The sequence below is a fragment of the Protomyctophum bolini genome (genome assembly GCF_963924005.1).
Source record: "Protomyctophum bolini genome assembly, chromosome: 2".
NCBI lineage: Eukaryota > Metazoa > Chordata > Actinopteri > Myctophiformes > Myctophidae > Protomyctophum > Protomyctophum bolini.
Genome location: NC_137863.1, coordinates 27,251,162 through 27,274,059, shown reverse-complemented (window position 1 = coordinate 27,274,059; position 22,898 = coordinate 27,251,162). Strand labels below are relative to the sequence as shown.

General features: G+C 41.8%; 1 protein-coding gene across 1 annotated transcript; it reads left to right on the top strand.

Moving 5' to 3' along the window:
- Positions 1-3,949: 3,949 nt before the first annotated feature.
- LOC308328142 (delayed-rectifier potassium channel regulatory subunit KCNS2) lies at positions 3,950-20,362 on the top strand. The gene is made up of 10 exons (XM_080781863.1): positions 3,950-4,248; positions 8,685-8,861; positions 9,120-9,253; positions 9,836-10,000; positions 11,826-11,997; positions 12,318-12,401; positions 13,133-13,294; positions 14,356-14,439; positions 18,049-18,141; positions 18,829-20,362. The coding sequence occupies exons 2-10, from the start codon at positions 8,691-8,693 to the stop codon at positions 19,243-19,245; spliced, it is 1,482 nt and encodes a 493-aa protein (XP_080637989.1). The 5' UTR covers positions 3,950-4,248; positions 8,685-8,690; the 3' UTR covers positions 19,246-20,362.
- The last annotated feature ends 2,536 nt before the right edge of the window (positions 20,363-22,898 follow it).

Genomic DNA, 22,898 nt, shown 5'->3' with positions numbered 1-22,898 from the left:
CCTGCGCAGGTAAGATTCTATTAAACAAGCGCTCCCCTTCACATCTTGTTTTATGGCACGTTGCAAAAATCAAAATGGCGGCTCGATATTGTCACTCTTGGAATATTTTGGACAGAAAGTAGCTCATAACATCTTTACGGGGGACTTTTATGATAAACAAGCGACACCAGATTGAAAGAGGATAATTCAAGCTTGGACTACAGCTGCAATGTTGGTGAGTTTAACGTAATTTAAGACCAGGAGATCACAAACCAATGCAAAACCAAAACCATGCATAGGAAGTCGATGGAGGTTATTGCAACTCTAGATTCAACCAATTGTAAAAAAATCTAGAGTTGCAAATTGCGGCTAAGCTTGTAGATAAGCTCTAATTGAACAAGGCATTTTAAACCTTTAACGTCCACATTTTTAGTAGTCTTTTAAATTCTTAAATAATTTTAAGATTTCTAATTTAGGCTTATTCTTTTGTAAACACTTTTAAACATAAACTAAATCAAGTAAGTTAATGACAGCTATACTGCAGTGTTAATGTGTGAACCTACTAAATACAATTAGCCAGACATAAACCACATCACACCACAAAACCACAAACTGCATACACAAGTGTGAATAAAAGAATACACCGACCATTGGCGTCTTTGGAGGTAGAACCCAAGAGTAGTCTTTGCTGGTGTTTGTTTGAATGACTGAAGCTCCATTCCTGACGTGGTAAATCAACGAATCCCCCAAGGCCAGTGACGTTACTGACGTGGTAGACAATAATTCCAAATTTTTTAAATAAAATTATCATTTTTTTTCGATTTTTTTGCATTTTATTTTTTATTTTTATGTAATCTACTAAAAACCGGCCGAAATCCGCGCGGTCGTGCACTATCGTGCACGCGCGCCGTCTCTATGTGAATCGCGGCAAAAAATCTGATATTTTGGGTTCTTCTGGGCTCGATAAATCTGACAATAAGAGGGTTAAGGTGCTCCTAATCAGGTAACGAGCAGCCATCTTGCTGCTGCATTCTGGGAGATGTAGTTTCTGAGGTGTGAGATGTCATGCTGACCAGATTTTGTCCATTTCTGAGTTTTGACTCAACATCAAATAACATATCTCAAACACTATACTGTCTGGATTGCCACGGGATTAGCTGTGGAACTTCCTGCTCCACCAAGAATGAACCTACCAACTTTGTGACCACATATGGCCTTTACTGCTGTACCGCCAGCATGCAGGACAAGATTTCCACCTGCACACAACATATCTCAACATGTTGTGGGCAGTTTGCCTCATGTATGTATGAGGAGTATGAGGGGCACATGCGGTTAGGGTATGAACCCTAACCACATGACTGACCCAGTGACCTTTCCTCTAGCACCACTCTTAGGCCAAAATGTCCATTTGTTTAACTTTTGTTTTTAGGCCGAATCTACAAATGCCTTTGTGTAGTTCTCTTATCCACACTTATCCATGCCAAGGTTTCAAGATTTTTCAAGTGTTAGAGAATAGCAGATGTTCAAGCTCGCAACACGCTGTGAGCTTGTAGATCTGCTATTCTTGAATAGCCAACTAAAATGACACAGAAGCTTTCCCCGTTTTGAGTTGACACGTATTTATTTCTGAAATTATTATATATATATATATATATATATATATATATATATATATATATATATATATATATATATATATATATATATATATATATATATATAGTGTCCATCCACCAGTGAATATAGACAGAGCAGCTTTCACTTGTAGTGTAGAGTAATGTTTTACCAGGAGTATCTATACAGTATTTTGACTCAAGTACTGGGGTTGACTCCACCACTGGTGAGAAGTTGAACATTATCAAGATCAATATTTTACTCCTTGTTGCAAGAACATACATTCACCACTAGATGGAGACAATGCAATACATGTTCTCAACTCTGGACCTGAGGAGTCTAAGCTACTTTGTGTGTGCATATCTATTCTTTGTTGTTGTTTTTCATTAATAAATAGGTATTTTCACATAAAATCCATATGAACATTAAATTATCTAATGCATCAATGATGGGTTTTAAATTAAGTCAAATTATTGAAACAACCAGCTTTTTGTGAGAATTTAAGTTTTCAATAGGCTACTCAATTATAGGATATAGTTTCGAAATACTTTTTCTTTAAAAATATATGTAAATATATAGGCCTATATATTATTTTGCAACCCATTTTTTTCACCCAGTGTCATCTAATGTAGGCTAATCCTGGGCGCTATACACTTCCTCTGCCAACCTGGGGAGGGCAGCGGAGCTTCTGTGTCATGCTTCCTTCTATGCATGAGGAGTCCAAGCTGCTTCTTTTCACCTGACAGGGGAGAGTTTCCCATGCCGGACGTAACGCGTGGAAGGAACATGTTATACCAAACAGTTCCTTTCCCCTCCATCAGTTGCCCTGGCTGCGGCCAGGGGAAAGGTATAGTTTAGAGACCAGGATTCAAATTACTTTTTCATAGACCCAGCTGCTGCTGCTGCTGGCAACGCCATTCAAGTCAGAGAATATAGGCTACCTACTGTATTAATGCTGGTACCAGAATTCTAAAATATAGCCAATATATAAATGGATAAACTGGTTAAAAAGATTGTGAGGACCCTCAGTTTGATATGCAATAGGCTACGGACCCCCATTAATGCCAATTCATATTGTAAAATGGGCCCTATATAAGGGCCCATTTGGTTCCTATAGTAGAATGCCTTACAAACAGACATACAAAAGTGTGACTCCTGTCCTCCTATTAGTCCTATACCTCCTTCAAGAACGCTAAAAAGTGCACCCATGGCTACCGGTAATATCTGCAATTATTCATAACAGGTCCCTGTAAAAATCACCAGAAATGAAAATAGGCTAAATAAATGAAGTATTCAATCAATCAAAATCAAAATAATTCCCCAGAAATTTCTCGTCCCCCCTATAATGGGGAACTGTGGCCATGCAGGGCCGCCTGACCCCTGGAATTCCCCTGATTACATGGTGCGTCGAGGGCAAGGCTGGTTTATTGGTAGGCTACAATCAAGCGCAGGTGTGGTTAATTAGGATGAGACAACACGATATTTTACTGACTTTGTGCTGTGCTGTGCTCAGATAAAAAATGTCCCTGCATTGTTTTGCCTTAATATTCTTTTACTGAAAGTGACAGCCAGGCCTGCTTTGTTAACTGCAGTGAGACATTTGGACATCTGTTTTGTTGTTGAGCTAACGAGCACACATAAACAATGTAATCTACCGGTAATTGGTTAAGTAGGCCTCAGGACTTTGTCACGTACGGAATCGACAGTCAAGAGTCAAGTCAAGTATATCACGTGGTTCTCAAAGTGGTCCGCGAGGCGCGAGGGCCCGGGGACCCTCAACAATACCTTGTCCTTGAGGCCAGGTCCCAGATAAATGTGTTAGGCCTATAGCTAGAAATAAATGTATTACCAATTTAACACATAGCCTAGGCCTATTAACCCATTCTGACCTGAGATCATATTCTAAAAATGTCTTCTTGTACATCCTGACAGTTTTCTGAAAAAGCTATATGTTTCTATGTCAGTCGTTCTTCGATTTTTCAAAAATAGCAGACCTACAAGCCCTGAGCTTGTAGATCTGCTATTTTTCGATAGCTAAAGCATAACGTAATGCTAACACCAAAAGGGGTGTGAGGGAGAGAGAGAGAGAGAGAGAGAGAGAGAGAGATTGCTTCTTCAGATTAAATAAAATTCTTATAGGTTCCTGGGCTGGCCCACATATAGTCCTATGCTGATTTGGGGGTCCTTTGTTTGAGAACCACGTTATCATCGGAATGGGATCGTAGAGTAACTAGAGTTACGTATGGGATGATTTGGGATCCCTCATCCATCGGACCATCCCTGCCTGCCGGAGAGAGCCGGAGCCCGGCCGGAATGTGCCGATCTGTTTCCCTCGTGTTGTGGTGAGACACGCGGAGCGGAGGAGACTGAACTGAACAGAACAGAACTGAACTGAACTGGAGACTCATTCAAATAAATCACCTGATGAAGGAAGGAACTATCTTTCTACCTCTGATATCACTTTGACACTTTATGGCCGCTAGGCTTTAGATTTCAATAAGACTGTTTCCAGTGTTTCTGTAGCAATTCTACTTTCTGCGTTGGTAAAAAAAAAAGAGACAGATACAACTTTGTCTACCATGGGGTGATTGAAGAAGCTGATTCTGCAGCTATTTAAAAAGTAAAACATTCCTGAGCGTCTGGAGACATTTGCAGGTGAGGCTCTAGTGACAGTCTATACATTTAATTATTAGGCTTACCGGTATATGCTTTAATCAGCTTACACACTATTCATTTTGATTCTGCAGAGGCAGTTATGCGCACAAAGCTCACACACATGCAACTCACATACAATGTGAGTTATAATGCCTGCTTTATAGAATAGCATAATATAATGTAATAATAGTCTACATTATAATACACTATATTGTCTTAATGTCTTTACATTGTACATTCATTATTTTGATTCCAGTATAGCAGCCCATGTTTATTGGCTATTATTGCAGGACATTACTTTTAATTAAATCTACTTGTCTACAAATCTGTATACAGGGATATTGGACTGGACAGCTTTATCTTTATCTTGCCCTGGGATTTTAAGCTGCAAGTGCTTCTGTTGAATTATAGATCAACTTTATTTCTGTATATGCATGGAAACCCCCCTGGGAGCATTGCAGACAGCATGGATGGACCCTGAAGAGAGAGAGAGAGAGAGAGAGGGGGGGGGGGCTATATAGCTAATCGTGTGTGTGTGTGTGTGTGTGTGTGTGTGTGTGTGTGTGTGTGTGTGTGTGTGTGTGTGTGTGTGTGTGTGTGTGTGTGTGTGTGTGTGTGTGTGTGTGTGTGCACTTCATCTCTCTCAGCTAAGGGTCATATTGCCCTGAAAAACGTTAAAGACCCCTGCTATAATATAGCAGGGGTCTTTAACGTTTTTCAGGGCATTTGTTGCATTACCATGAAAATGTGACTACTGAAATAATATTATTATTTCAGTAGTCACATTTTCATGGTAATGCAACAAATACATAATTGTCTAGTTATTTCTACCTTTTCATGTCAAAGACTCCCACAACTGAACATAATTTGTGCCATGTTTCAAAACGTTATTCCAAAAGTTCATATTTATGAACTTGATGGGGTAGCTGGGAATTTTTTTTTGTGTTTTAATTATTTAAGACTTAAGCTATAGCTTGCAGCATGGTGCCTACAATTAAATTAATTAAGATAATATCTTAACTATTGATCCTACTATCTATCCAGGGTCATGTTAACTATAGCTACTATTGATTTTGATTTGCTAATGCACCCACTCACAAAATGATTACCTATATATGCCTTCTCATGTTTCTCTGTGAGTATATTTTACCCTACTCTATAAATAGTTAGGAGAGACCAAATTAACCACTTGAACCCCAGCATCCGTATTGTGGCAAAAGCTTTCGCAGAAAATAGCAGATCGACAAGCTCACAGCGCGTTGTGAGCTTGTTATTTTCAGCGAAATATTATACAATAACAAAACAGAAAATAAATGTTTGTCTTCAGCCTGTGTGTAATCCCAAGTTGTCTTGTGTATGTGTGTGTGGGAGTCATGCAGATTCTTTGAAATGTGATGACTGCACTTTATTTACTGATTATACCTTCTAGGCAATTAACTAAAAATACTTAGAACCAATAACTGACGAGGGGCAGGGTTTCTTTATATATTTTTCCATTAGCAACCTTTGAATGTTGTGACTGTCCCTGAAGGCTGCTACAACTGAACCTCAGAATTCAGTTTTGTGTCATTAAAAAAAGAGAGAGAATGAGTAAACCTGCCACCCCCCAACTCTTAACATGTATACTGTTATGCTGCATTCACACTGGCAGATACACAAGATTCAAAGGCACACAGCATATTTGTAGCTTCGTATCTTTGTACAGTAGCTGAAGTTGAAACCAGCTCAATGTTTTTGTAGCTGTTACAAACATACAACAAATGTATCTTCACCTCACTGGATTCTATTGAAATAGAATGGTAGCTTATTGTATCAGCCAATGTGTACATGGCATTCCACAAGGGACAGGGCCCTTAGCAACAACAGCACTGTCACAGGAATGCATTTATCAATTTGCCATCACCTTAGTCCAAACATGCATGCACGCACGCACGCACGCACGCACGCACGCACGCACGCACGCACGCACGCACGCACACACACACACACACACACACACACACACACACACACACACACACACACACACACACACAGACACACACAGACACACACACACACACACACACACACACCTACTCAAATGTCACAGGTGTTTAATATAGGCCTCATTAGTCAGGAGGGTGAGTAGAGGGCCAGCCTGTAACTGTATGGGAAACACTATTATTATGTCAATCGAAACCAGAAGTACTTTTGTATAGGTTAAATGCCAAAGGTAACTATGCATGGTCTAGTTAAAAAATATTATGCCCATATTTGGACTGTACGTATTTTACTTAACGTTCCAACATGTCATGTCATGGGACAGGTCTTTTGACCACATTTTGTAATCCACTGTACCCTGCAGACTCCATTTTAGTTGATATAGATTCTGATTTAGTCCATGTCTGTCCTTAGCCTGTCTGTTTTAACCGTTAGCCGAAACTCACAAATGGTTAATTAAGGCGTTTACAGTATGTCACATTTTAATGTTTGAGAGGATAATATCTGTGCCAGACCTTCATAGTGCACAGGCTTTGAATTAGAATTTTAGAAGGAAGTAGGTAGCCCATTTCGATGTGTGCACAGGGAACTGACAAGGAAGCCTCTTTGAGAGAAGAGAAGTGGAGGCATGCTGACATGGTGAAAGATTTTCCATGTTCGTATGAAAAGTTTTTATTTTGTTCATGTTCAAGGCTGATACAGGCACAGGCTCTTCTTATGCTGAGAGTTAGAGCATCATGACATTCAGCCCAGGATGTATTGAGTGATTGAATCAATGAAACAGGACTGTGCAAAAGCTAATGGATGACATTGGGGAATTTAACTTTCACTGGAATGAAAATATCTTTAACCGCTTGAATCCGGGAAAGCATCTGTCAACTCCACTGCAGCTATTGGGTGTCCGCCAGCGTGGCGTCGGTGCTGCCAACGCAGGGAATGTTCCTTTTTTAATTAACTTTTTTTTGCCAGCTAAGTATATATTCGTACCCCCCCATGGGACGTTATCTGCCAGCTACGTATACCCTTTACAGTTTACACCATATATTAATCGGTTTAGCCGAATATCTGGTTATAACATAAAACATTGGTCAAGGTTGCTAGGCAACGCCTCCATCACCCGAGCCAGGCCCTCCAGTCAAAGTAGGGTTTTCTATGCCTCGTATCTCTGAAACTACGTGCGCTGTCCGTGGTTTTGACGATCCACCCGAGTTTCCGATGTGATTTGTGATTTTGTCTCGTATCGCCCTCGACATGTTAACGTTTCTGGCGAAAGGTAAACAGCATGAGCTAACGCTAATAATAGCCGATCGTTACAATGGTGGTCTCCAGGCCGGGAAATCGGAAATTAAGATGACTAAACATAGTCAAAACCTTTACACTCTGCTGCCACCTAATGGCACAGAAAGAATTAATGAAGGGTACTCCATTGCTGACGGTTGTGTTTGGATGGCGTCTGGACGGCGTCACCAATTCGCCCCGGTTATTTTTTTGATGCTGAACAAACGCAACACGACGCACTCAGCGGAGCTCTGTGGCAGAATTGGGCAGCAGTCATGGAGCAGTTGCATTGTGTGCTATTTTTATTTGTACATTTTGAAAACTTGTGAAATGGGACATTCGCATAAGGAGTACTCCTTTACTTTTGTTACTTTGTTACAATGCAGTGCAAGAAATGAATCAAAGTATTCGGCTTTGATTTAAAAACTGAGATTTTAGTGTGTAGTTAATAACACAGCAGGAGGTTAGAAATGTAGTTACTATCACCATATTTGAAGATGTGAGAGAAAGGCCGGGACCGACACAGGGAGACATCCACAGACTGCAGTAGGTCTAATCGTGTTAAATGAGACCAGAGGCCATTTCCTTCACAGCCTGCAATTACAGCCTCTAATGTTGCTAAATTACATTACAGTCACACTTTACCTGCGGTGAAACAGGACTTAGAGCTCTGAAAAGGGATAACTCTGCTTCCTGCTTTACTGAGGTTTCCCTAAGCAATATGAACTCATGTTACTCTACCGTTAAACCCATTCAATCCAGGAAAGTATCTGTGTCATTTTAGATGTCTACCACTTCAACCATTATTTTATACTTTACTTTACTTTATTCAGATGTGCTTGTAGATCTGCTATTTTTGAAAAATCCTGAACATTTGTGCAAATCTTTGAATACAGTACTGTTTAAAGTGAAAACTTTTACCAAAACAAAATTTCCAGGTCCCTGGAACAAAATGAGATGGGGGTCTGTGGCCAATTACCGGTACAGTTAGGATTTAGAAGACATTTGTAGAGGTCTTAATGGGATAAAATCAAGAGAGTGAATAAATGATGGGTATGGATAGTATTTGTCAATTCATTCACTATTATATTAATTATAATTTGCAGTGAATCACAACAACCCCTTTTTCTTTAAACCTCTCAATCATGTTGAAATCACTTTGCAATCATCATTAGATCATCATGGTGAAGGAGAGGCTTCCCCAGTGGGCACGCCAGGGCCCTGAGGAGAGCCTGGTTCATGTGAACGTAGGTGGTCTGAAGAGGAGTCTCTGCTCCAGCACTCTGAAGAAGTTCCCCGACACCAGGCTGGGAAAACTGCTGGCCTGTGACTCTGAGGAGGACATACTGCAGGTTTAGACATTACTCAACATTACATTTACCACTTGACTTAACCGGATTATGGCCAGTGTCATAATTGACGTAATTAATCAATAAATCCCTTATGGCCACCTACGTAATTGACGTAATCGTTTAATCCTCTGTAATCGGGAGCTTAATATAACAAAATGTAGCAACTTTTAGCTTGTTTGGCTAACGGCCGATGTAATCTACCTGTAGACAGTACTTCGAACATTACCATTAATAAAACAAATCAATCTTTTGTTGTAGGTGTGTGATGACTATGATGTTCAGCAGAAGGAGTTTTACTTTGATAGGAATCCTGGTTTGTTCCCCTACGTGCTCCACTTCTATCAGACAGGAAAACTGCACATCATGGACGAGCTGTGTGTCTTTTCCTTTAGGTACAACAACAATCATCTGTCTGTCTCTGACTTTGTCTGTTAATTTGTCTGTGCTGTACTGTCTTGTCGGTGGCGTGGCATTGTTTCCGAAGGCGCATTATTCCGACATTGTGTTAGTCTGACTCGCCCAATTACTAATCCTATCCCTAACCACACGCGAAGCCATGTAGTCGGAGTAATGGCATGTCGGAATTATGGGCAGTCCCCGTTTTGTTGTACTGTGTTGTATTGTACCTTACTGTAGATAAGAGGTTCTCAGGGTCCCCACATGATTTTTGGGGGGAGGGGGGTCCCCAGATGACAGTGAAGAACTAATCAAACATTGGCCAGATTGTCATATAATATAAAACAGAGACAAATGTTGAAAATAGCTATAATCTCACAATGCCTTGCACTGCGAGCCGTGAGTTTGTAGATATGTAGATTTTCACAATATTTCAAACAAAATGTAATGCCTCAACTCCTACAATTTGAAGTGCACACAACATTAACATACTGTATCTTTGTGAGTATAGAATGGATAAAAAAATTAACACATCTTTGTGAATACACAATGGATTATTTTGTCTTCTCCACATCCAGCCAGGAGATTGAGTACTGGGGTATCAATGAGTTCTTCTTGGACACCTGCTGCAGTTACCGTTACCATGATCGGAAGCTGGAGAGCAGCCGCCATCGCAGCTGGGACGACGAGAGCGAAGTCAGCAGCATCGACACCTCGGTGGACGAGATATCTGACCTGAACAGGTAAAAGAAAAGGAAAATGCCCAATGTTCATCCCTTCCCACCACACATGATCTCAACCCGTGACACTTTGTCTTTCTGGATCAGCAGCCCAGGTGCCCGGACCGCCAGGCCGGCCCGGGCGGTGTGTTCAGTTCTGTTCTTGGAACCTTCCCTTGATCCCTAGTGGCAGAGCAGAACAACAGCACTACATCCATTTCACTTTCGTGAAAATCTGTCCTTTGACCTGGACCTTGACTGTGACCTTAACCTTTGGCCTTTTCGACTCGATATTCAACCATGCGTTCTCATGTTACATCCCCTATGGTTACGTCGCTGACAGAAGGGGCCGATTACAATACTCTGTCATGAAAAGCTAAAATTAACCGAAAATACAGTATATCGAAACTGATAAAACCTACATCTGACTTAATAGCTCATGTATGTTAATCGATCGCGAGCAGTTTTTTTTAAATAGCTTTATTTTCTTATATTATTTCTGTTCAGCTATAGCGGCTTCGGATGTTATCAAATGATTTACTCTCCGTCATCAGCCCTTATCAGCACCATGCAATGAAGCCATTATGCCTACAGCTTACATATTGACGTTGTTGACAGCCACTGTCCGAGTGGCTAACCCTATTACTAACCCTAAATCTAACCATAACTGAAGAAAAGTCTACAATTTATTGTGGAAATACCAGTAACCTTACCGGCTTGTACCTCAGACCTTCAAGAAAAGTCTACAATTTATTGTGGAAATACCAGAATCCTAACTTCAGTTTTAACGCCCCACGTAAGTCCCCTAACCTCATATCAGTCTGAATTTAGCAGTAATTTCACTTCTGCATTTCGTAGTCGTAGGCAGTATGTGGAAATGTCCATATTGCCTCCATTGCATGGTCCTGATAAGAACATATAGTAGGAGGTCGGGAGTGGCTTATTGTCGGTATCAGCTGGTAACACGTGGGAGTCTGTCCCCGTAACAATGTACTAGCTAGACCCCTGGGAGATGGATTGCTGGGGTGGAGCGCCACACCTACCATCACGCTGGACCTCACGCTGTTAGCTCTGGTCCAGAGCTTTGGCAAGTTCTCTCTAACGCAGACTATAAAATGACCAGCTGTACGATTGCTACACGTGAGCGAAAATTAAGAATATAATTTGCTGCACTACAAAGGCAGTTTTATGATGTTGAAAGCTTATTATCATTTTATCTATATTTTCAGATCTATCAGATCTGTATAGGTGGCACACTTGAATGAGAATAGTCTGTCAAATTCATAACACTGCCTTCAATTGCATGATTCAAGATACCACATCATAGTACAATCCATAGAAGAACAGCACGATCACAGAATCATCCATTAATATAAGGACTATGCCATAGGGAGGAGGCTGGGAGCTGTGACCGCTAACGTAGTAGAATGAACAGTGGATAGTGGGTTTGAGGGCGTGTGGGTTTGAGGGCGTGTGTGAGTTAGCTTGTAGCGAATGAGAATTAAGTGAGGTTGAACATGGAGAGACAGACTTACTTGTGGGCAATGAACTTGTTATGGAATGAATGTGGGGGTACGGGAGTGAGATAGCATTACACACCACCTGCCTTCCGTGAATACCTGAACTATCGCTACGCTGGATTTTAGACATCGCACTGTACAGTCTATGAGAAAATATAACAGTTCCTGGCAGAGTGTTAGTTAGTGTGTAATCGCTAATGCTGTGGACCAGAAAGCGATGCTGCTATATGTGCATACAGCCAGCTACAAGGCCATAGCTACAGACTGCACCGCGAAGACACAGCTGTATTTCTTGTTCTCAAACACCACCTCATCCATTCTCCTTCCAGAGACATTCTGCACTTCCAGGACATGCGCTACGGCCACATCAGGAAGTGTCTGTGGTTGACCCTGGAGAACCCAGGCTACTCCATCCCCTCCAAGCTATTCAGCCTGCTCTCCATTGGAGTGGTTCTTACATCCATTGCTACAATGTGTATCAACAGCATACCTGAGTACCAGGTCAGTGGTCAGTATGCATGCGTGTATGCATGACTTGAGTTGCATGTATGCAACTGCATGCATGCATGCATGAATGCATAGGGGCTGAAGTCCCTTATGGCCACTTACAGGCTGAAGTCCCTTATGGCCATGAATGCATAGGGGCTGAAGTCCCTTATGGCCACTTAGGGGCTGAAGTCCCTTATGGCCACTTAGGGGCTGAAGTCCCTTATGGCCACTTAGGGGCTGAAGTCCCTTATGGCCACTTAGGGGCTGAAGTCCCTTATGGCCACTTACGGGCTGAAGTCCCTTATGGCCACTGCTGCTCTTGTCCCTCTCAGGAATTTGATGAAGATGGAAAGTTAATGGAGGACCCCACCATGGAAGCCCTGGAGGTCTTCTGTACCAGCTGGTTCACTTTCGAGGTAGACAAAATTATTTCCATTGACTGATTGAATACCTTTTTAACAGTTTGCAAAAAAGTGCAATGGCACAGTTATACAATAATGCTAAAATGATAACACAGTTATCACAGAGTTATTGTGCTCCTTTGAGTACGAACGTGTAACAAAATTTGTTTAAACACATTTAGACCTGAGGCTGACAATGGAAATACGCTCTCAAGCTTGCTGTCAGGAGGAAACCACCTAACTCTATTTTTGAGGTTTTAGATTTGTTTTTCATAAATCAGTGCTATTCAATACCCTAGTCTGTGTGTTGGTTAAAAAATAACCAATGGAAAGTATTAAAAAGCGCTTCGGACAAAACCCCTTAACTCCATTGAACCCTAAAACGGACTGCTAACTCCACCACCTCTTTCCCTCTCACGCAAGTAATTGACAATATATAAAGTCACTTTGATGAGGCAGTATTGCTTTGTTTTCAAATTATAAGGTTTTCTTCATTTCCTGAAAAATATATTTTTTTCATTTTCTGAAAAATGAACATTTTGGAGTTTGGTTTCTTCCCAAGAGCAGCTCATATATACTGTACGTACTACGTAGTTCAGTCAAAAACATAATCCAATCAAACACTGTAGGCACAGACATGCTAACGTCGTTATGAAGTGTGTTACTATTTATTGTCACTGTTTTTCATGCTCTATCTCTCTCTCTCTCTCTCTCTCTCTCTCTCTCTCTCTCTCTGTCTCTTGGAGGTGGTGACCAGGTTGCTGTTGGCCCCTAACCGGAGGAAGTTCTTCCATCAACCTCTCAACATGATTGACATGGTGTCTGTGGTCCCCATCTACATCACCCTGCTCTTTGACCTGCTGCTGGGCTCCGAGTCCGAACTGGGAGACGTGGGACGTCTCATGCAGGTTAGATGCATTTGGTGTATTGTTATTGTCTCCACCAGGCCAAAGGCACAGGGAGAGTATGTTTTGCACTCCGCCCGCCCGCCCGCCCGTGTGTGTGTGTGTGTGTGTGTGTGTGTGTGTGTGTGTGTGTGTGTGTGTGTGTGTGTGTGTGTGTGTGTGTGTGTGTGTGTGTGTGTGTGTGTGTGTGTCCGTCCATGTGTCCGTTTTATGACAGGTAATCTCTGGCACCGTTGGCTTGATCGCAGCGAAACTCTGCACACACTCCCTGGATGCCAGAGCCGAACCAGGAAGTAGATTTTTTGAGAGTATACCAATTTTGTCCAAGCATCATGCAAATTGGTGCAGTCTCTCTATAGCCATTCAATGAAACAGGTCTTTCAGATTTTTCAGACTCTATCCTGATTGGCTAGGATTGGCTTCCAAAGTTTGTTGGAGTGCTCCGTTTTGAACAAAATGCCTCAAATCATGAACACAGCGTGGGATTTCCGTGAGATTTTGCACGCACATTCCCACTAGGCAGAGGAAGAAATGCCACTTGATCAGCCTCATGATGGATAACTGTTTTTAGTACCTATAACTGCACCATCACGATCTGTGTAAAACTTTGTGGCACAAATGCCTCTGTTGTTCACAATGATATAGCACTTCAGTATCTCTGCAGTTTAATCAGGTGAGTCACTTTCGCCCTCAAACCGTTCAACACACATCTACATGCAGGCACAATGGCACACAATGGTCAAACGTCCCTTTGAAGTCTGCGATGCGCCACTGCTGTTTTTTTAAGACCCCATCTCTAGAAAGGTTTCTCTAACATAGCCGGAGAAGCCCGTCCATCCAATAACAGAAACAGATAGACGGTCAACACTTCTGGTGAGAGGACGAGAACAAAAGAAAATGACCATTTGGGACAACTATTTCCGGGTTAAGCTGGAGGACCAAGTGAGCAGAGATTTGGGTATTGCAATTTGGCTTATGGCATTGGCTACCGGCCGTAACATCACAGGTCATGAACATATCTGTCTCTCTCTGTCTCCCTCTCCTCCCCCTCCCTCTCTTTTCAGGTCTTCAGGTTGATGAGAGTCTTCAGAGTATTGAAGTTGGCCAGACATTCAACAGGGCTCCGCTCTCTGGGAGCAACACTACGGGTGAGGAGACGACTCTGAGTGTGTGTATGTGTGTGTGTCACTGTCATATTACAAATTGTAAATGGTGCATTTATACAGCACCTTTATCCAAGGCACTTTACAAAGATTGTGCATTCACCCATTCACACACCGATGCCGGAGGAAACCATGCAAGGCACCAACCTGCACGTCGGGAGCAATTAGGGGTTCAGAGTCTTTTTTATATTTTTTTAATCCCACGATTTTGTAACCCATTTTTCACCCCTGTGTCAATCATCTAATGTGATCCTGGGCTCTACACACCCTCCACCAACCTAGTCCCCATATATGGGGGACAAGGGGAGAGCAACGGACTTGAACTCATGCTTCCTTCATGCCTGAGTGTCCAAGTTGCTCCTTTACACCTGACAGGGGGGAGTTTCCCTGGTTGGACGTAGCGCGTGGAAGGAACACGTTATTCCAACCAGTTCCTTTCCCCTCCCTCAGGCGCCCCGGCTGGCCAGGGGGAGGCAGTTTAGTGACCAGGATTACTGCATGTTTTTTGTGAGGGTACCTACCCTAGGGTTCAGAGTTCAGAGTCACTTCGACATTAACTCTGGGGGAGACCGGGTTCGAACTGGGAACCTTGCTGCTCCCATTCGGTCATTCTACCCCTGAGCCACTGCCGCCCCCCCCCCCCCCCCCCCCCCGCTTGGCCCTACATCATTCTGTTTTTCTCGATGTGTTTTCGAGCTCCCACAACTTGTATATCACATTACAGTACAAGCACAGATATTGTTTCCCCTGCAGAATCAGTAATCCTATACCTATAAAGTACTATACTATGAGCCTTCAAAGCAGTGATATATTTACAAGAATCCCCACCAAAACATAGAATGTAATGTAAGGTCAGTGAGTAGTACAAATAGATCAAATTACACTATCTGCTATTGTAATAAAGACAGACCCATCTCAATGAATGTGAGCATTTGTCACCCAAATCGACTTCATATGCTTGTCTGTTGCAGGTTGATATGTTGGTATGAATTCCTCAAGCTGGAAAACAGATTTTAGCCTTCCCACATTTTTGTTACATATATTCTAACCCAGAAACCACACATGACTCTGGTTTTGTATAAAAGGTTAAATTGGTTAAAATCAGAGCTGTTATATTTAGTAAGTGTGACCCAAGTGCACAGCAAGAGGAGGCGTTGTTCAGGTTTAGTTCAGGTTTATTCACAAAAGGTTTGTATGGAAGGGAGTGGGGTAGTAGTAGATCAGTGGCTCTCCAGGTTGGCCAAACTCAGCATGGGATTCCAAACACATACATGTAGACATGTGAAGCTCTGGCATGGAATGAAGGGCAGACAGGTTTCTTGTAGAGGCAGTGCTTGATTGCAGGATGGAAGACAGGTGCAGAGGATTGGTGCAGGAGAGCAGGTGTGCTGAGTAGAGCCATGGAGTAGTCAGTGAGGGGGGAGTGGCTAAGCAGTGCTTGCATGTGGAGGTGAGGAGGAGTGAGCCGTAACAAGAGCCATCTAATACTTCTATTAGATGAATTATAGTTGCAATAATGAGGGGGCAGAAATTAAACAGCACGGTCACGTGGTTCATGTACTTGCGCCTGTACTTTGAAGCCTTCAAATAGGGACAAACCAATAGAAGTCTATGTAGAAGAGCCGCCGTTGGACTGGCCCCATGAAGTGAACAGAGTTTGCGCAACTCTGTCTATACGCTATGGCTCTGGTTAAACTGACTGTGATGCTGGGGATTGCATTGGAATTGCATTGGAGCCCCATCAACGACTCCTAAACCACTGATTTACACATTTGTTACATCTTTAAATGGAGCTGCTTGCTTGGTGGCCAATAGAGCGTCGCAGTCCCTCCCCCTTTCAGAACGACGAGTGGCCCAGGAAATGAAATGCAATGCATTTCTCCCATAGGATTTTCTTTAAGTATTTATTTAAAGACGGTTACGCCGCGGACAAAGCCAACTCGGATCGTGACAAATCATGACAATGAACACAATATTTTGGGCCGATCAAATCATTAGAAAGAAGAAAATAAAGGCAGGAGACAACACTATTTGTTTTGTTTTTCTTCTTATAAATTATTTGATCGGCCCAAAACATTGTGTTCATTGTTAAATACGTTTAACAATGTAGTTACGTTTTGTTTATTTTCGGGGAATTGTAAAGTAAAACCTCGCACACAGTGGGAAAAGCTGCTAGTGAGCAGTGAATGGGTGTACAGTCTGAGGGTAGCCGGTAGCTCTGGTCCATAGAGCTAGGTAGTCGGGTGGAAGTTGTTAAAGATGGAGTGCCACGATTTTTTCCACCCTAAAACATGATCATCAGATATTATTATGATGTTTTCGTGGCTTTTGCCTTTATTTTTATATTTTTTATGGAGGGACAGACAGTAGGCTGACAGAAAATGGGGAGAGAGATGGGGGGGTGACAAGCAGTAAAGGCCATCGGGATCGGGAGTCGAACCCACGGCACACTGCCAGACTGGATTACCAGCCAAGGTGCCTGGACCGCTGAGCCATGGCCCAGGCCATCAGGTATTATTATAATATAATAGTGTACAGTATTTGTTAAAATCATGCTTTTATGTGGACACGCCCACCAGTTCATTAAGTATGGTTAGTAGTTGTATGATAAAGGGGGAGGGGTTAGGGGAGGGGCTGATAGTGTGATGTCACTATATTACTGTTTATTTCATTGGCCCGTTTGACTGTCAAGGCTCCATCCTCCAGGAAGAAACCCTAAATACAAAGTTAATACACCATTGCACATACAAACGACTCCAGGGTGTCTAATGAAGTACTGTCACCTCATAGACACATGAAAAACTGAAAAAGGCTGTCATGTAAAGTGGTCAGACAGGTCATGTAAAGTGGTCAGACAGGTCATGTAAAGTGGTCAGACAGGTCATGTAAAGTGGTCAGACAGGTCATGTAAAGTGGTCAGACAGGTCATGTAAAGTGGTCAGACAGGTCATGTACTGTAAAGTGGTCAGACAGGTCATGTACTGTAAAGTGGTCAGACAGGTCATGTACTGTAAAGTGGTCAGACAGGTCATGTAAAGTGGTCAGACAGGTCATGTACTGTAAAGTGGTCAGACAGGTCATGTAAAGTGGTCAGACAGGTCATGTACTGTAAAGTGGTCAGACAGGTCAGCCGCAGGCATTTTCAGAGCATGTTTATTTTAATGATCAATCAATCAATTGTGTTCCGGCTTGAATGAATGGAACTAATGTAGAATACTTTTCTAAGTTTCTATTTATTGGCATCACAAAGAAAACTATTAAATGTTTTATAAAAGGTTTTAAAGAAGAAATACCATGGCTTTTCGTTGGACATTAGTTTTTCTTTTTTAATACATCAATTATTGAATACAGAAGGACGGTCTTCCTGCTTTCTTTGTCGCACCTCCAACGGTGCCATGGCGGACTATGCATGGCAGGGGCGTCCTCTTCCCTGAGCCAAGCCTAAGCCTGACCGCATACCTTGGCTTACATTATCATTAAAATCTTAGTGTTTTGGCAATTATTTGGGGGTCCACTTGCAATACCCTCGTGGCCCACCTTTTCAACCCACAGGTTGAGAAGCAGTATAATCTTCCGTGTGTTTTCCGTCTCCAGCACAGCTACCGGGAGGTGGGCATTCTGCTGCTGTACCTGGCTGTCGGGGTGTCTGTGTTCTCTGGAATGGCTTACACGGCTGAATACGAGGAGGTATGCTTCAATTTGAATTATTTAATATAATATAGTTGTACAATGAGTAAATCAAACAAAAATAAGCCGTTCTCTGTCTTCCTTACAATGAATGGGTGAAATCTCTGTCCGTGTGTCCGAGGGCCGTCCGTGGACCATCAGTTAAAGGTTACAGTATGGCTCCTTTTACACAGAAATAAAAGATTCCACCGTTCATTATTTTGTTTATGACAGGGACACTTTGACCTGGCCTCTCTGTATACCCACTCAGCTATGGCCGCTTTCTGTTCTATTCTCCCTCCCTCCCTCTCTCTTCTTCTTCAGTTCTTTCTCTCTGTTTTCAACGTCATCATTGTTCTACTTCATTGAAGCCTCCTAACTAGGGATGTACCGATGTATCGGCCACATATCAGTATCTGCAAATTAAACTGACATTAACCGATGGCAGTAGCCGATATTTATCTGTTGTTTATAAGCATACATTTTGCATTGGCTATGTTGGTTATCTGCAGCCTACCAAGCTGTAGATGCTTAACATAATGTATTTCTTGTATTGAAGATGTATTTGTTTCCCTGGTATAAAAGGGGGAAATAAAAACAACAAAAATGAAATAAACATATATCGCTATCATTATCGGCTAAATAGTTTCCATATGGGTGCATCCCTACTACTAAACTCTTGTCCTCCCCCCCCCTTCCCCCCTCCAGGACGTGGGTCTGGACACCATCCCGGCGTGCTGGTGGTGGGGGACGGTGAGCATGACCACAGTGGGCTACGGAGACGTGGTGCCCGTGACGGTGGCTGGCAAGCTGGCGGCCAGCGGCTGCATCCTGGGCGGCACGCTGGTGGTGGCGCTGCCCATCACCATCATCTTCAACAAGTTCTCCCTGTTCTACCGCAAGCAGAAGGCCCTGGAGGCCTCGGTGCGCAACAGCACCTGGAAGACACTCCGCGTCAGACTGGGGGACAGAGACAGACACGGGGCACAAGGAGAGGAGGAGGAGGAGGGGTCGGACGGAGACAGCAGGTGTTTGGACGAGGAAGACGATGTGGAATTGGAGGAGGAAGGTGGTGTGGTGAATTACAGCTACATGGAACATCCATCCTACGTGCAGCGAGCCTGATACGCTGGCTGGCAGCGGGGAGACGCTTGTTTTCCTGTGATTCTCAACCTTTTCAGCCCAGACCTTTTGAACACCCCAAAATAATCATAACAAGCACTTGGAATTGTAGGGGCTGGCTGAGGTATTACATTTAGTTTGACTATTTGAAAATAGCGGATCTACATGCTCACAACTGAGCTCAATTAATGTTTTTATAGATTGATGATTACTTTTGATGTAATACCGTCGGGTGTTGCTGCTCAGTGTGTTTTCTCAGTTGGAATTTCAAACAGAATAACTCCTGACAGAATGGCGGCGTAACATAAATCAGTGGATGGAATTTATGTCGAAGATGTTTGTTATTGAAGCTGTTTGAAGCGTTTTGTCATCTCTTTAAAAGATTTACATCTTCCTCCACCCAGACAAATGTTCCATAGTGTGTATTATTTACTAAGTGCCCTAAGTACCATGATTGGTAAATTGTCTACATAAACGGCAGGTGTTCTTGATAGAGACCAACATAATGTGACAACAATGAAGCGCTTTACCATTGTGACTGGTTTGGGGATGAAAATCGCTTCTGCACTTTGATTATGCCCATCTTGGGTTCAATGGGAGCACTTTCAGCCTGAATAATGTGAAACTAAATGGAAATTCAGGTTAGCGAAGTATCAGGATAGTCTTTTGAAGGTTTGGCTGATTTTTGGACATGTGTCACTGTTCAAATTGACCACATGCTGCATCAACGGACAACAGTTTGTTATTGGCTCGTACTGTGAAGTGACTTGGATCAGTGCTGGTGACCTAACAACGAGGATTATGACATAATTATTTTGGCTTATGGAGTGGAACTAAGCTGAAATGAACTGAGCAGAACTGAAAAACTAAAAAGAGAAATATGTAACGTTCATTTCTGACTGAGTGTTTAAGGGCAATATATGGTTGGCAGTACGTGGCACGGTGGTTAGCACTGTTGCCTCATCATAACAAGGTTGTGTGTTTGAACCCAACTGGGCCCTTTCTGTGTGGAGTGTGCATGTTCTCCCTGTATTCACAGGGCTTTCCTCCAAACACCAAAAGGCATGCATATTAGTCTAATAGTCTTACCAGTGCCCTTGAGCAAGGCATAGGCGTCGGCTGCAGGAGCTGCTCAGTGTCTTCCCACTGAACCTGATAGAAAGGATGGATCAAAGGAAGATGGTGAATGTACTCCCCACGGTGATAAATAAAGAATATATACCGTAACTTACATGAAGAATAAAGACTACCTGTTCTGAAGGATATTTGGGTTGGGATGTTAGGGGTAGGCAGCAATTAAGGCTGGTAGACACTGGAAACATTGAGCATTGTGCTGTTCATTTTCTTAATTTAGCTGTACAAACGTACAAAACCAGATGACCTGGAACCTGTGTACCTGTAATATGTTTGGGACACACACAACCTTCCTCTATGCATGAATTATGGTAGAGGATGATACGTGAGTTCTGTTTGCTGATTTCCAACACAGCTGTCTATAAACATTAATTTCTTTGCACACCTGAGTAATGTTGCTGACTTGTGCCTTTAAGAAGACTGCTGTAAAAAATGGTATCACCCTTAACGGTTCCATTCGAATTTGTTTGATTTTACAGTGTAGGTATACTGGGTAAAATCCACAATGGGAACAATCCTACAAGGTCCCATAAAGTACAGTACTTGCAATTACATTCCCATATCTCCTAATTAACTTGTTGAACGATTTAGATATGAATTCTAATACTGGATAGGGGGAGGAATGCACACAACTTGGAGGTGAAAATACAAGAATCAATGATTTAAGTTTAATGTAAAATCTTACATTAAACGATTAGATGTTCTAAATTCACAATTATAAAGATCCAGTCACTATTGATTCCATCATTCAAAGTACAAGGTAAAGGTAATACTGATTGTCAATAAAAATCCGGAGCCAGTTCTACTTCTAGACTGAGCATGACAACTTTGATTGATTGAATACTTTATTATTAGTCAGAAATGTAAACAGCGCTTGGTACAGTAAGACATTAGGGCTAAAAGCATAATCACAAAAACAATTGTGGTCCTATACTGTACTAGAGTATGTTGTTTTTCATGGTTTTTGACGATTAAAAAAATAAAAAACATGAAAAAACGACACTAGTTCGTCAACATCCACCATTTCACCAAATTCACCATCACGTTTCTGAATACTTTCTTTAATGCATCATGTCTTCAAGGTTCAAGGTTTGCGTCTGTGTGATGGTTAAAACAATATTGAACCAATGAAAAGTATAATAAAAAGAGCTTCGGACAAAACCTCTTAACTCCATTGGACCCTCAAACTGTCTGCTAAAACAGCTAACTCCACCTTATCTCCCCCTCACAGTCACAACACTAACTTTGATGAGGCAGTATTGCTTTGTTTTCAACAAAATGCATATTTTAATTTATCTGAAAAATGAACATTTTGAAGTTAGGTGGTTTCTTCCCGACAGCTATGATAGATATGTTGAATGTCATAATGTGGTAACATTATGATTTATGAGTTGCAGTGGTTACTCTTTAGAATCTCAAACACACACACACACACACACACACACACACACACACACACACACACACACACACTTGTATAGCTTGAAATGAACACTAGACCCTGCAGTCAAGGAGAGAGAGATCAGATTTGTAGACGGATAAAAGATTCATCAGTGCTATTTTGGCACAGAGAAAATACTGAGATGGGAACACGGTAGCTGGGAACAGATTACGCTAAACAATGGTAATTAAAATTTAATAAAGATAACGAGCTGTTGGTTTTAAGATTGTAAACAGTGTAGACTATCATTACCCTCATGCTGGTCTTCTGTTTGGGATGTCTGTCACCTGATAACAGAATGGATGTGCATACTTTACATTTATTTATTTTAATATTCATACTAAATGTAAGGTGGTTAAGTGCCTTGCATGCAGACGTGGACCGAGGGGACAATAAAGAACACAAAACATATCCCTTAAAATGTTTTATTAATTAGAAAAGGAAAAATAGAAAAAGCACAAATGAAACGGCAGTGATTCAAAATGTACCCATAACTTACAGTTTACTTTTAAAGGCATGGAGACATATTTAACAACCATTTTTGTAGGAATTAACAGTAGATTTATCAGAGCCAGCAGCTGTAGGAACAGTTACCAATAGATATACAGAGTGCACAAAGCAAAGAAGAAAATGTCTACCAGTTTGAAAAAGGAAACAAATGTTTAAGTGGCCTGAAGGCTTTACAGCATCCTTTACCCTCCTAGTCCTCTGCATGACTGAAGGGTCTTTAACGTGACATCAGTGGGTCATTTTAATTTAACAAATACAAAAAGTAAACAAACATGCCAAAAATGCTCAATAGTCCTCACAGGACTGTTTTGTAGAGTTCTGTCTGACCTTTTGTGACCTTGTCCTGAATGAGCCTAAATATTTGTTTTTTTTAACAATAAAATCAAGCGCAGATTATTACATCGCACATGTTGTGATGATGCAACACTTTGTGAGTCTGTAGACCTCCTATTTTTGCACAAAAAAGCAGAAAAAAAAGAAAGAAAAAAAGAGTAAAGTGTCTGTCTGTAGGGTTTTTAAATATTGAAACAATGAAAAGTATTATTAACAAGAGCTTAAATAATGAGTAAAT

Coding starts and splice junctions, on each gene's coding strand:
- LOC308328142 (XM_080781863.1), top strand. CDS start 8,691: ATGGTGAAGGAGAGGCTTCCCCAGTGGGCACGCCAGGGCCCTGAGGAG. Junction 9,254..9,835: donor CTGTGTGTCTTTTCCTTTAG/GTACAACAACAA, acceptor CTCCACATCCAG/CCAGGAGATTGAGTACTGGG. Junction 13,295..14,355: donor ACGTGGGACGTCTCATGCAG/GTTAGATGCATT, acceptor CTCTCTTTTCAG/GTCTTCAGGTTGATGAGAGT.